At 41.2% G+C, this 14749-nt stretch overlaps 1 protein-coding gene across 12 annotated transcripts in view; it reads left to right on the plus strand.

Annotated features, from left to right (window-relative positions):
- Positions 1–14749, plus strand: part of LOC133419828 (protein NLRC5-like) — an 89902-nt gene that overhangs the window by 24808 nt on the left and 50345 nt on the right. For all 12 annotated transcript variants that reach the window (XM_061709273.1, XM_061709276.1, XM_061709278.1 and 9 more), the window contains 2 exons: positions 5849–6034; positions 6181–6357. In XM_061709273.1, the coding sequence (XP_061565257.1) occupies positions 5849–6034; positions 6181–6357 (363 nt within the window). The remainder of the gene's footprint in view (positions 1–5848; positions 6035–6180; positions 6358–14749) is intronic.

Raw genomic sequence — 14749 nt, forward strand, 5'->3', positions numbered from 1 at the left:
ACTTTACACTGTAGAACTCCATGGCGAGCACAGATAGATGAGGAGTGAACCCTACTCAGAGCCTGCTCCCAGGTGGCAGGATCTATATCTTCACCAAGTTCTACGGACCAGGCATTGCGAAAGGTGTCAGAGGCTACAGTCTGACTATTGAGAAGAGTACTGTACAATATTGAAATTGAGCCTTTGCGGCTCGGCTTAATATCCAATAGTGTATCAACAAGAGTAGAAGGAGGAAGAGCAGGGAAGCCAGGAAAATGAATGCGAACAAAATCTCGGACTTACAAATACCTAAAGAAATGGGTGCGACTCAAATTGAAAGCCTCGGCCAGCTGGTCAAAGGAAGCAAATGTGCCACTGATGTAAAGCTGTTTTAGTGAAACAATCCCTAGATCTTTCCAGATCAAAAAAGCTCTGTCAATAACAGATGGAGTGAACAGAGGGTTAGAATGGATTGGTGCCAAGATAGGTATTTCCTTAAGTCCAAAGTGTTGCTTGAACTGATTCCAGATTTTAAGGCAGTTTTTCACTACAATACTACTGGACCGAGAAGTCGGTGACGATGACAGCGGGAGGCACAGCAGGGCCAGCAAAGAAGAAGGACTACATGAGGCTTCCTCAACCTGCAGCCATGATGGAGACTGGCTGTCGGGGTGGCACCAGTGCAACATTGCTCTTATGTTCGCAGCCCAATAGTAAAGCAAGAAAGTGGGCAGAGCCAGGCCCCCAAACTGTTTAGGCTTTTGTAAAATGTCTTTTCTGATTCTAGGGGTGCCTTTGTTCCAAATAAATTTTGAGATTAAGCTATCCAGAGAGTGAAAGAAATGTTTAGGGAGAAAAATAGGTATGCACTGGAATAGGTATAAGAACTTGGGCAGCACAGTCATTTTAACACAATTTATACGACCAGCGAGAGACAGAGGCAGCACAGACCAACGATGGACATCTTGGGTCAGCCTAGCTAAGAGAAGGGAAAAATTACAAAATAATTAAATAATTCAGAAACATTCTTCGTAACGCACACGCCCAAATATTTAAAGTGCTCCAGCGATGTTCTGAATGGTAAATTGGAAAGGGGATTGGCAATGGCTGCCGCATTAACCGGCATAAGTTCGCTTTTATGCAGATTCAATTTGTAACCGGAGACATGTCCAAAATCTCTCAACACTGATAGTACAATGGAGATAGATTTATCAGGACTAGCAAGAAAGACCAAGAGATCATCCGCAAATAGGGACAGCTTATGTTCTATGCCCCCTCTTGAGATGCCAACCATCTGACTGGACCTGAGGGCTACCGCCAAAGGTTCAATGGCAATTGCAAAAAGTAGTGGAGAGAGTGGGCAGCCCTGACGGGTACCACGACTGAGGGAGAATAGTCAGAATAGTCATTGTTCGTGCGAACACAAGCAAGGGGGGATGTGTACAAAAGTTTGATCCAAGAAATAAATGTAGCGCCAAAGCCAAAACGTTTCAGAGTGTAAAACAGGTAGGGCCACTCCACCCGGTCAAACGCCTTTTCGGCATCCATAGAAATGACCAGCTCAGGATCATCAGAGGTTGTGGATGAATACAGAATATCAAACAGATGTCGGACATTGTGAAAGGATTGTCTGTTCTTTACGAACCCTGTTTGGTCTGGAGCGATGATAGTTGGCAGGACCCTCTCCAGGCGCCTAGCCAGCATTTTAGCCAGTATTTTAACGTCTGCACACAGCAAACAGATAGGGCGGTAATTACTACAGGACAGTGGGTCTTTATCCTTCTTCAATATTAGGGATATAGTAGCCTGACGTAGAGTGAGAGGAAGTGAACCTTTCTGCAGTGATTCGTTAAACATATTAAGTAATAGGGGGGACAGTGAATCTGCAAAGGTTTTAAAAAATTCAGCCGGGAACCCGTCAGGACCCGGGCATTTCCCACTCTGCATAAGTGTTAAGGCACTCCTAAGCTCATTTATTGTAAATGGTGCATCCAGACCAGAGGACACTTCGGAGTTGATAGAAGGGAAATCTAAGGAATTAAAAAAGTGTTCGTATTGTGTTTTATTGTACGGGCACTCAGAGGTGTATAATGACACATAATAATCTCTGAACTGATCGTTAATGGTAGGTCCAGTATCAGTGTTAATTTGGGTGATGTGTTTTGATGAGGAGGCTTGTCGAATTTGGTGAGCAAGCAACTTACTTGGTTTATCCCCAAATTCATAATAGTTATGGCGGGTTTTTAGGAAAGACTGTGCTGTTTCTTTGGAGACTAGAATGTCATATTCTGCCTTTTTCGTGAGTAAATCCTTAAGAAAATCTGCATTAGGTGTATCCACACATTTTGACTGCAGCTCTGCTATATCCTTGGAGAGGGAGACCTTGTTTTCCATAGCAATCTTCCTCTGATAAGCAGAGTAAGATATTATTTCTCCCCTCAAGAAAGCTTTACATGACTCCCATATGGCCGCTGCAGAAACATCTGGCTTGACATTACTGGATATAAAAAGATCAATACGACTGTTGATTGTGTTAACAAAGTCCGAGTCAGCAAGTAGTAGAGAATTAAAGTGCCAGGGAGAGCGGGAAAGAGACCTGCCTGGAAAAGAGACATCCATGATGACGGTTGCATGATCTGAGATCACAATAGGACTGTAAGAACACGAAACGACAGAGGAGAGAAGTTTACTATCGATAAGAAAAAGATCAATCCGTGAGAATTGCTTGGTGTTAGGGTTGAAAAAACGCCAGGCATCGGAGATCGCAAATCGTTCCATGTACAGCTGGATCACTTTAGATGATTTAGATGGCACACAAGGCCTGTTAGACGAGCGATCAAGCGAGGGGTCAAGACAGCAGTTGAAGTCACCACCAAGGATAAGTTGATGAGAATTTAGGTCGGGAAGAGAAAAAAAAATTTCTTAAAAAAATTATCGTCCCAATTTCGGCCATACACATTTGCCAACACCAGATTATTAGCCCCCAATCTACCTACAACAACTACGAAGCGTCCGTTTGGGTCTGAAATGACCGAGGACACTGAAAAGGGGATGGATTTATGAATCAGAATGCCCGCCCCGCGCGCCTTGCTAGAAAATGAGGAGTGAAAAAGTTGGCTTACCCAACCCCTCTGAAGTTTAGCGTGGTCTAGTGGCTTGAGATGAGTCTCTAGTAAAAAAGCTATTTTAGTGTTAAGGGCTTTAAGATGGTTGATTATTTTGTTGCGTTTGGTAGGGGAGTTTAGACCTCTAACATTCCAACTAGTGAAACGAACTGCGCCACTCGGTGCAGAAAAAGAGACTGTACTAGCCATGAGAAAGGATTGGCCGAGTGGTTGGAGATGTATCCACTATAAATGCCCCCGCCCCTTCCCCCCTATGTCGCAGAGTCAGTGTTGGAGAGAGAAAAATGTGAATTGTAGCAGTAACAGCACATAAATAATAGAAAAATACTTTAACAGAACGCACAGTAAACCAAAACTTACAAAAACAACGAAAAAACAAAGTACAAACATCCCACCCTCCCACCCCAAGCCCTGTCACTACTGCTGGAGGCAGCAGTGTGAAACTCACTGATTCACTGATCAGTATACCTTACTACTTCCTATCGCGCTGATCTCGCAACTTAATAAACGTCAGGGAAAACATTGCATCTTAACCTCAAAAGCAACAAAAAGAAACCATATATAAAGAGATATGATGAGTTGTTTTTAGCCCATCAACCCATCCGAACATGTCAGTGACCTGACCCGACCCACGCAAACTTCTACTGTAAATACATGAAACTGTATTACTTGTATCCCAAACATATCAGTCTACTGGAAACACAAAGAAATAGTGCAACTTGAAACTCGAACCCGTCAGTCTATTCAGAAATAAAATTAAACAGTAGACTTTGGGACAAATCACACATTTTCCCCATTCTGATCAAAAAAAAAAAAAAAAAAGGGGGGCATTTTAGAGGCACAAAAATCCTCACTTTTTGTGTGTGTGTCAAGAGGAGGAAAGAAAAAAAAATAATAATAATAATAATTATAGAAGTAAAAAGAGAGAAAAAATTGATAATTAATTATAGAAGCCCAGTTCAGAAACCCAGTATGAGTATCTACAGGGTCCAAGTCTACTCCCTGAGCTGGATATGATATGGTGTAATATGATGAATAAATAAATAAAATAAATTAATTAATTTAAAAAAAAAATATATATACATATATATATATATATATATATATATATATATATATATATATACACATACATACACATATATATATATATATATATATATATATATATATATATATATATATATATATATATATATATATATACATACATGTACACATACATAAAAATAAATAAATAAATAAATAAAAAAAAGAAATAAAAAAAGAAAAACACACATTCATACATACTGTAGGTTAACAGGGCTATATAGAGAGTTTGGTTGCTTACGTATCTCTGTTCGAGTCCTGCACAAACTTGTCAGCCTCCGAAACGGACTGGATCCACGTCTTTTCACCGTTGGGGAGAGTCATACGGAGTTTAGCTGGATACAGCAGAGCTGGCTTGTACCCGCGCTTGTAAAGTTCAGCCATGGAGTTTTTATACCCAGCTCTCTGCTTCAACACATCGCCGCTGTAGTCTTCATAGAGACAGATCCTGTGCTCCCTGTAGAACAGCTCACCTTGTCTGCGGGCCTCCCGGATAAGTAGATCCTTCACCTGGAAGCGATGCAGGCGGATGATGACAGGCCGCGGCCGGGCTACGGCAGCAGGTCTGGGCGCAAGGCTCCGGTGAGCTCGGTCGAGCTCCGGTGGTGAAGGCAGCAGCTCCTTGCCAAAAACATCCACAAGCAGCTGGGAAAAGAACGCGGTTGGTCTTTATCCTGTTTGCTCTTCGATTTAGACATTGTGGAGGCAAAAAAGTGGTCAGACAAGTTGTCAGAGATAAAAAATAGAAAACAAAAATAAAAAAAAAGAGGTTCAACAGTTAAACTAAAAGTAAAGTTGCGGGAGCGAGCTGCCTACACCTCTATCCCTCGTGCCTCATACCGGAAGTCCCATCACCAACATGTTTGACCAGATGAAAACCTGCTTTAGTAAATCACTGACTCTGGATGGAAAAGGACATGTTGAGATTATATCAATGAAATGTTGGTGTTTAAACTGTAAAACTGAACCAGAATATCCTGTTGATCTGATGACATTTAACTGATGAACACATTGATCTGTCATTGATTATTAATCTGGAGCTTTTGACCAGAACTCAGTTTTGGATCAACGACTCTGAGCCGGTCTCAGCTGAGGGTTCATGTTCAACTGTTCAAGAGTGAAGAGGGAAAGCTGCTTAACAAAGGAGGTTGTGTTTATGTTCAGGTGTGTTTATCTTCTCAACTTCCTGCTGCTTTATCATCATTCAATCACTTTCACTTGGACACAAACCTGCTGTGATCCGAGTATCAGTCCGTTCTGTTAGAACATTCACACGGTCCTGACTGTCGGACAGAACCAGACAGGTCCGAAAGAAGCTGCTGAGGTCAGACGAGGACAAAGAGGACCTGGTTCAAGGACAACATGCCTTCATCAACTTTTATCTCTTTCCCTGAAGTTCAGTGGATTTTCAAGAAGGACCGGATTTTCATAAACTGCTCACAAAGCATTACAATTGATCAACATCATTCCATTGATGACAAAGCAGACAGAATATGAGATGATGAATAAGTGAAGTAACATCCAGTCAGCGGCTGGTGAATGATGAACCTAAATGTTGTAACTTCTCCGTCAGAAACCACGTGTCTTCTTGTCAGCTGGACTGATGTTAAAAACAACCATACCATAGATTTTTATTTTCTTGTTTCTTTATTCAGATTGAAGAGTTGCAGGATGTCAGAGACCAGCTGTTCTTCTCTGGTCTCAGCTCTGAAGTCCAACCCCTCCCATCTGGAACATCTGAAACATCTGGACCTGAGCTGGAACCAGAACCTGCAGGATTCAGGAGTGGAACATCTGTGTGGATTCCTGGAGAGTCCAGACTGCAAACTGGAGACTCTGGGGTCAGACATGTTTTACTTGTGTGTTCAGATGAATCTGATGTGAAAGTTGTGTTGACACTAACCTGCAGACATCAGGCTGATCTCCTGATGATCCACACTGACCATCTGACTGCTCTGAGTTCTTCTTCTCTGGTGTCTTTGTGCAGCTTGCAGTGCTGTGGTCTGTCAGAGATCAGCTGTTCTTCTCTGGTCTCAGCTCTGAAGTCCAACCGCTCCCACCTGAGAGAGCTGGACCTGAGATTCAACTACAAACTGCAGGATTCAGGAGTGAAGCAGCTTTCTGATCTGGTGGAGAATCCAGACTACAACCTGCAGACTCTCAGGTCAGTTTACTGACTGGGGCTTTTGGAATCTTTTTTGGAGAGTTTGTTCACCTCAAACAGAGAAGACGCCATCAATTCAGATGAAGGTATTTCAGGTGATAATTGTGCAAAGCTCCTTGTTCTAACCTGCGTTGGAACCACACACACATCACCATCATACAACATGTGTGTTCCTGCTGTTATGAAACAGCTCAAGGTCCAGACAGAACCAAAGACATCACTCAGGGAGATATCACTGAGGTAAATCTTTTCAAACGTGCCACATTGTGTTTTTTCTGGCTCTTAATGTTTCAATGTTATATATTCATCTTTTTTTTTTAAAGAAAAAAAGATTTTTTTGGGCTCTAGTGGACATTTATTCAAGATGCAGACAGGAAGGGGGTAGAGAGAGAGAGTGTGGATGACATGCAGCAAAGGTGCGCAGGCGGGGATTGGAACCTACAACCACTGCAGGACTGTAGCCTCAGAATATGAGCCGCTGCTGAATCCACTGCACCAAGGACTACACGCATTAGTCGATGTAACTCATCAAGAATTGATCAAAATCAACGGCGTCATCGGAGAGATCGAGCATGGGAACTGCACGAAAAAAAGCTGACTCAAGCGGGAGTTCGCGAGTTCGATAATATATAAACTTCTATTTACTTATATAAATAAAAATGTACATGGTAAAATAAAACAGCAATGACAACAATAATTAAAGCTGCAAGCAGCGATGATCAGGCCCTCGCACTCATGGCCACCGCCCCCCATAAGCATATCAGAAATGACACCACCCACAACTTTCTATGTCAAACCATTCAAAAGTTATGGCAGAAAATAGGGACTATCAAATATTGACCAATCAGAAGAAGGGGCGGGGCTAATTCAGGCCAATGAAGGTCAAGTACTCAATACCGAGTCCGATGACACCACCCACGAGTCTTTATGTCAAACCATTCAAAAGTTATGCCAGAGAATAGTATTCTAGGGGGCCCTGTTGAGCCATTAGGCCACGCCCATTGATGCAAACCATGAAATATCAAATTTATCACCAGGCCTGGCTCGCGTGCAAAATTTGGTGACTTTTGGGGAACTATCAAATATGGACCAATCAGATGAAGTCGGGGCGCGCATTTTGGCGTCTAGCGTCGCCACGGTAACGCTTTTGACTGAGAGAAGTAATGCGCGTAGTCCATGGATGTATTAATAGAACTGGATGGGACTTCGAAAATGGCCGCCCATTCATTTCAATGCAATTTGCTCAGCCAGCGCATACGCTGAAAAAGTTCCTGACTTCCGGGTTTACTTCCGCGTTAAGTGGCCCATAGAGCATGCGCAGTTGAGTCACCTCCCATGATGCCCCGGGGCAATGACGCGAGTATTACAGTAATATAATATGTATTAATATAATATATTAATTCATGTATATTATTACATGTATAGTATTACATATATTATTAATGTATTAAGAAAAAAAAAAGAAACAAAGAAAAACACAATAAACACACAAACAAAAATAACCATGAAATGGCAATTTCATTTCAGTAAGAATAGCCTGTTAATTTTGCCTAGATAAAAGATACCCCACCAAGCTGGTCCTAAACATTTTTAAGGATGACACTAACTTAAGAGATCTATCTAAACAGTTCCAGAGTTGAGGGCCATGGAATTTGATAAAGGATTGGTGACTGCAGGTACGACAAAGAGGTAAATGAAAGTTCTTCCACCTCTAACTGAATAAGAGTGAATATCTGATGATAACAGAAAAAAATTATGAAAAGTGCCTGGAATGTCTTGTTTGAAATGAATGAACTTAAACATAAAACAGGCATGTTTGAAACTTCTTAATAGAAAAAATTGATAATAATTTAAATTTGCTAAATAAGGGTGCAGAAGGTGCTTGATGAGTAGAATATGAAATCATTCTCAAGAATCTTTTCTGAATTAAAAATAATTGGTTAAGGTACGAAGAATAAGAAGCGCCCCAAACAATGTTGCAATACGTCAAGTATGGATGAATTAGACTATAATATAATATCATGAGACAGGACTGATTAACTAAGAAAGAAACACCAAGAAATTTTACACGTGAAACTTGTTGGATTTCAATATTATAAATTTGGAGCTTTAAATCCTGCTCAGGAAAAAAATGTTTTTTGTTTCTAAAAAGAATATAATTTGATTTATTTATATTCAAGGAAAGCTTGTTCGTCAGAAACCATCTTGAGGCGTATTCCAACATGGTATTGGCATTTCTTGTTAAACATTCAAAATTAGAATGCGACATAACAAAGTTGGTATCGTCCGCAAATAAGAGGACTCAGACATTACAGCAAAATCATTAATAAAAATTAGAAACCGAAGAGGCCCAAGAATTGACCCTTGAGGCACACCATAACGTAATTTTTCTTTCTTAGATGCATGACCATTAATACAAACATATTGTTCTCTGTTGCAAAGATAATCTTTAAACCATGTGATCACAACATCTTGAAGACCATATCTATGGAGTTTTGACAAGAGAATACCATGGTCAACGGTGTCAAATGCTTAGGAGAGATCCAAGAAAATTCCTATGGCAAACATATCTTTGTCCAGAGCAGTAGAGATTTTATCGATAAGTTGCAATAAAGCCATATATGTTGAATGCTTTTTGCAAAAACCATATTGGTGTTTGTACAATATGTTATTATCATTGAGATGTGTAATAACTCTTGTGTAAACTAACTTTTCCAGGACCTTGGAGAAGCAAGGCAAAATTGAAATTGGTCTATAATTGTTAAAAACACTGGGTTCTCCTTTAAAAAGAGGTAAAACCTTTGCCACTTTAAGATCACTAGGGACTACCCCAGTCTTCAGAGACACCAAAAGGACATGTGTTAATGGTTTGCTAATGATGGAAGCTACTTCCTTTAGGAGCTTAGCCTTGATTTCATCGTGACCCGCTGCTGAATTATTCAAATTTACAATAATGTCGATCACTTCATTAATTGTGGGTGGTTCAAAGTTTTGCAAGGCAGGAAAAACTCCAGTAATATTATCTGTGGGACAGTCATTAGATGGACCGAGTTTCTCAGCCAAGGTACCACCAACATTTACAAAAAATGTATTAAATTAATTTGCTATGTCAGAAGGATTTGAAAATGTGGACATGCCATCAGTAAATTGGGATGGAAATTTAGCAGGTGCCTTTCTCTTGTTCAACAATTCACTGATTATATTCCATGTATTTTTTATGTTGTTAGTAGATTCTTTAAATTTATCAGTATAATATTTCTTCTTTGCCATACGAAGTAAATGAGTGAACTTGTTTCTATATTTTTTATATGTATCAGAATTCTGTGGAGTTGGATTAGAAATAAACTTTTTGTATAATCTGTTTTTCTTCCTTGAGGATTTTAAGAATCCAGTGGTGAACCAAGGTTTATTAAAACCATATCTTTTATTGATTTTCAGGCTCACAGGTGGAAAACACTCATTGAATGCGGTCTTAAACATATGAGTAAAGGATTGATAAGCCTTGTTGGCATGCTGCTGATCATAAACATTCATCCCAATTTACTTTTCCAAGCATTTCTCCAAAGCGTTTGATGTTATCTTCATTAAATTTACGAAAGCCTATTCTGACATTTGAACCCTCGTGTTTGAGACTATTACTTTTAGTGATGTGAAATACAGGAAAGTGGTCAGAAATGTCAGAACATAATATTCCTGGGTAATATTCCATAATTACCTGGATAATCATCTATGTTAGTTATAATGTTATCAATAAGAGTAGCTGTTTTACAGGTTACTCTGGTTGGTTTATCAATAAGAGGAAAAAAATAAGATGAATATAATACATTTAGAAAGTTAAAGCAGCACAACGTAACTTTCAGCTTTTGTTGAGTTTGGCGTCTCCTTTGGACAAAAGCGGTAGTGCTTTACCAGTAGTGTGGCAGGGTTCCTACCATGCTCCTCAAAGTTACATAGAGCCAGTGAAGGTGATACAGACCCCTCAGACCATGACAGAGGTTCATTAAACCTGTTGGAAGTTGATGTACCATCACAATGACTCTGGAAATATTATATTAAGGTGGAAAAGTTACGTAGTGTCGCTTTAACAGTAGCAGAATGGCTCTCAGTATTGATCAGATTGGTGTTGAACTCTCCAAGCAAATAACAAAGTTTTCCTTCCTTATTAATAACATCCAGTAAAGTTGTGAGTGTGTCATTGAAAGAATTAACTTCTGCATGAGGTGGACGATAAATACAACCAATTATGACATTTCTGTTACCATAAACAGGGCAAGCTATTAATTCCAAAAAGACGGATTCAAACTCAGTTTCCTTTGAGTATAATTCCAAATATTTCCTTAATTTAAATTGATATTGATTATGAACAAAAACAGCAACTCCTCCTCCAACTCTTTCCTTTCTATTTGAAAATACTAACGTGTACTGAGGTATGTTGTACAGCTCAACACTTTCATCAGAGAGCCATGTTTCCGTCAAAGCAATGATTGAAAATTCATGTTTAAGAGTTGACAAGAGATGCACAAATTGATCATTGTTTTTAGGAAGGTTGCGTATATTTAAGTGAATTGTAGAAAAAGCATTGAATTTACTGGTTAAGTTGTCAGTCAATGTATGAAAGGCATCTTCATTATAGTAGTTACAGATCATGTTGAAATCAGCTCCAGTGCATACCTGTTGAGGTTAGCCATCTCCCTGCTGTCTTGGGGTGCTGCTGCGAGGATGTATGATCAATTTGTCGTGACGGAGAAAAGCAATGTCCCCTCTGTCTCGAGCAGCTTTCAACTTGGGCATTAGGTCTTTTCTTTTCTGGCGGACGGCATCAGTATAATCCTCATTTATATAAATTTTGGAGCCTTTAAGGGATTTGGCCCCCTGGAGAATCATTGATCAATGCAATCATTGATTGGTCCTTGTACTTAGCAAACTTAACTACAATCGGCCTGGGTCTGTCACTCCCTGACCTAGGTTTTCCTGCACGGTGAGCCCACTCTATCTCAATCATCTCCTGTAGTTGTAGTTTCTCCCTGAGGACTCTCTTAACCTTTTCCTCCGAATCAGCCCATGTTTCTCCTGGTGTCTCCTCAATTCCATCTATGACCAGGTTTTGCCTTCTGGACTGTCCCTCTAGATAATCCATTTTGTCAGTGACGGTCAACAAACTCTCACATATTTTGAAAATTTCAGATTGCATGTCTTTACAGTGATCAGTCTGTTTAATGTTACCCATTTTGATGTCATCGACCTCTTTTTGTGTGAAATGAATACTGGCTTTGATTTTATGAACTTCCTTTGAAATATCATCCAGACGTGTATTTGTTGAGTCCAAGATTATTTTGACAAAGCCTTTAAAATTATCTTGCTGTTGTTGCAAGAGTGCTAAAAACATCTCTCTCTGTTGTTGCATTAGTTCATTCATCTGTTCAAGCGTGATCCACTCCTCCTCGGCCTTCACTTCTGGCTTCTGCTTGGCTTCTGCCCCGCCCTCCCCGTCTCAGCCCCGCCCCCTGCCATCTAAGCCCCGCCCCTCCCGTCTCAGCCCCGCCCCCACTGGCTCTTTTTTACTGAGTTGTTTTTCTCTTCTTTGGCCGAAGTTGCGTCATGATACAGGTGTGTACCGATTTTCATTTCGTCTAGCGTCGCCACGGTAACGCTTTTGAAAGAGAAAAGTAATGCGTGTTGTCGCAGGATGGAGACGAACATTTTGATGTATAACACACCTGGGCGAACGTTCGGGCTCTGAAGCGGAATTTTGAAATTTCGCCAAAATGTCACAATTAATTCAAAATGGCCGACTTCCTGTTCGATTTCGGTCATGGCACCAAGAGACTTTTCTTTAAGTTGCGACATGATACAGGTGTGTACCGATTTTCGTGCATGTACATCAAACCGTATTGTGGGGCTTGAGGCACAGTTTTCTAGGGGGCGCTGTTGCGCCATTAGGCCACGTCCATTAATGCAAACCAGTAAATATCACATTTTTCACCAGGCCTGGTTTGGTGCAAAATTTGGTGACTTTTGGGGCACGTTTAGGGGGAAAAAAGGAAGAAAGGAGAAGAAAGAAAGAAAGAAAGAAAGAAAGAAAGAAAGAAAGAAAGAAAGAAAGAAAGAAAGAAAGAAAGAAAGAAAGAAAGAAAGAAAGAAAGAAAGAAAGAAAGAAAGAAAGAAAGAAAGAAAGAAAGAAAGAAAGAAAGAAAGAGAACCAACCAACCTGTGAGGATGCAGCCCCTGATGGGACAACATAGCCAGGTGGTAGTTGTGACAGGAAGGGCAGCTGTGGATGGGGCTGTGGAGTTGGGAAGATGGCTTGGGGTTGTGGCCTCCCTTTCGGTTGTGCTTCCCCAGCAGTATTTGATGGCAATATGAATTGATGAGGTGGAAGTAAACTAGCTGAAAACAGGGAAGGACCTTTCTGTAACGCTGAAGGTAGTTTTTCTGGTCAGCCATGGGTGGATCTGGAGCTTGGATGCCCTGGAGCAGAATTTTTTGTTCCTGTCCCCTGCTGCGCCTGCTGTACCTGTGTAAATTAAACATATAAGACGATTAGTACTTTAATTTCAAGGCTGTAATAAATACAGGTAAATGTGAGGTAAAGTGAAATCTCTGTAAAGCTGTCAGCAGCAATAACGGTGAAAGATAACACTTGATTGTTTTCATTGTAAATCCATTGTTTTGGTGAGAGATTGTACAGATTCTGTCATTGTTCAAATCCTTCTGAACTGAACTGTATATGAAGTATGCTGAGATCCTCACCATGTGTGAGTGTGGCAGCGTTTACTTCGGGGAGCTGGATGGTGGTCTCACTCATCACTCTACTGTTTGTCATCAGACACTCCCGGATGTGCTTGTACAAACGAGCCACCACTGTGAACCGGGACACCTTTTTCCCATCACAGTGCACAGCATTTGGGTAGAGAGTCTCAGGAAGACGCCTCCCCCACCCTGTTACAGTCACTGAGCTTCAGGAAGACGCCTCCACCCCCCTGTTACAGTCACGGAGCTTCAGGAAGACACCTCCACCTCCCTGTTACAGTCACGGAGCTTCAGGAAGACGCCTCCACCTCCCTGTTACAGTCACTGAGCTTCAGGAAGACGCCTCCACCTCCCTGTTACAGTCACTGAGCTTCAGGAAGACACCTCCACCTCCCTGTTACAGTCACTGAGCTTCAGGAAGACGCCTCCACCTCCCTGTTACAGTCACTGAGCTTCAGGAAGACGCCTCCACCACCCTGTTACAGTCACTGAGCTTCAGGAAGACGCCTCCACCTCCCTGTTACAGTCACTGAGCTTCAGGAAGACGCCTCCACCACCCTGTTACAGTCACTGAGCTGGACTGCAGGCCCCAATGAAAGAAACCACTGTTTTCAGTGTTATTGTTTTGTAATTAGATATTTTGAATTGTTAATATATTTTTTTAAACAGTCAAGACCTTGTTCTTGCTTAGATTTATCTACCTGTTGGTGCTCTGATGCTTCTATGGTGTCAGTTAAGTTCAGGCTTCCATTGGCCGGTCTCCTAAAACGTGGCTCCACTAGATTCAAAAATAAAATAAAAAGGGTATGAATAAAATGCAATACTCGTACAGTTGGAGCATCAGTCACACAGACACATACATGTGTAACTGTGTCTCTTTATTAGCAAATACAAACTTAGGGGTGGGTTATCTCATGCTAAACAGTGAAGGAATGCCTGGAGGTACCATCATGATTCCACCAAGGGATGTAGAGTTGTAGTTTATTCACATTCTACTATTCTACTACATTGACCGAGCCCTGTTAATTCTTGGTTAATTCTTGGATAGATGCAGGAATGTGATTGGCTGTCACAACCAAGAATAACCAAGAATTAAAGCTGCAAGCAGCGATGAACGGGCCCTCGTACCCTTGTGCACGTTCAGGCTGTAGTGGAAGCTTGTATGACTTGCATGTAGATTCTTCAGGCCTGGACATTTAGCGGATGACACCACCCACGACTCTCTATACCAAACCATTCAAAATTTATGGCAGAAAGTAGGAACTATCAGATTTCAACCAATCAGATGAAGGGTGGGCGCGCTTTTTGGCGTTGCCACGGTAACGTTTTTGACTAAGAAAAGTAATGTCCATCGTCACAGGATGGAGACGCACGTTTTGATGTATAACACACCTGGGTGCACGTTACGGTTGAGGCCGTATTAACTGCGGAAGGAATGGCATAAATTGCGCCAAAATGACACGATTAATTCACAATGGCCGACTTCCTGTTCGGTTTCGGCCATGACTCCAAGAGACTTTTCTTTAAGTTGCGACAGGATACAGGTTTGTACTGATTTTCGTGCATGTACGTCAAACCGTATTGTGGGGCTTGATGCACAAAGTTTTCTAGGGGGCGCTGTTGAGCCATTAGGCCACGCCCA

The sequence above is a fragment of the Cololabis saira genome, chromosome 19 (genome assembly GCF_033807715.1).
Source record: "Cololabis saira isolate AMF1-May2022 chromosome 19, fColSai1.1, whole genome shotgun sequence".
Lineage (NCBI taxonomy): Eukaryota > Metazoa > Chordata > Actinopteri > Beloniformes > Belonidae > Cololabis > Cololabis saira.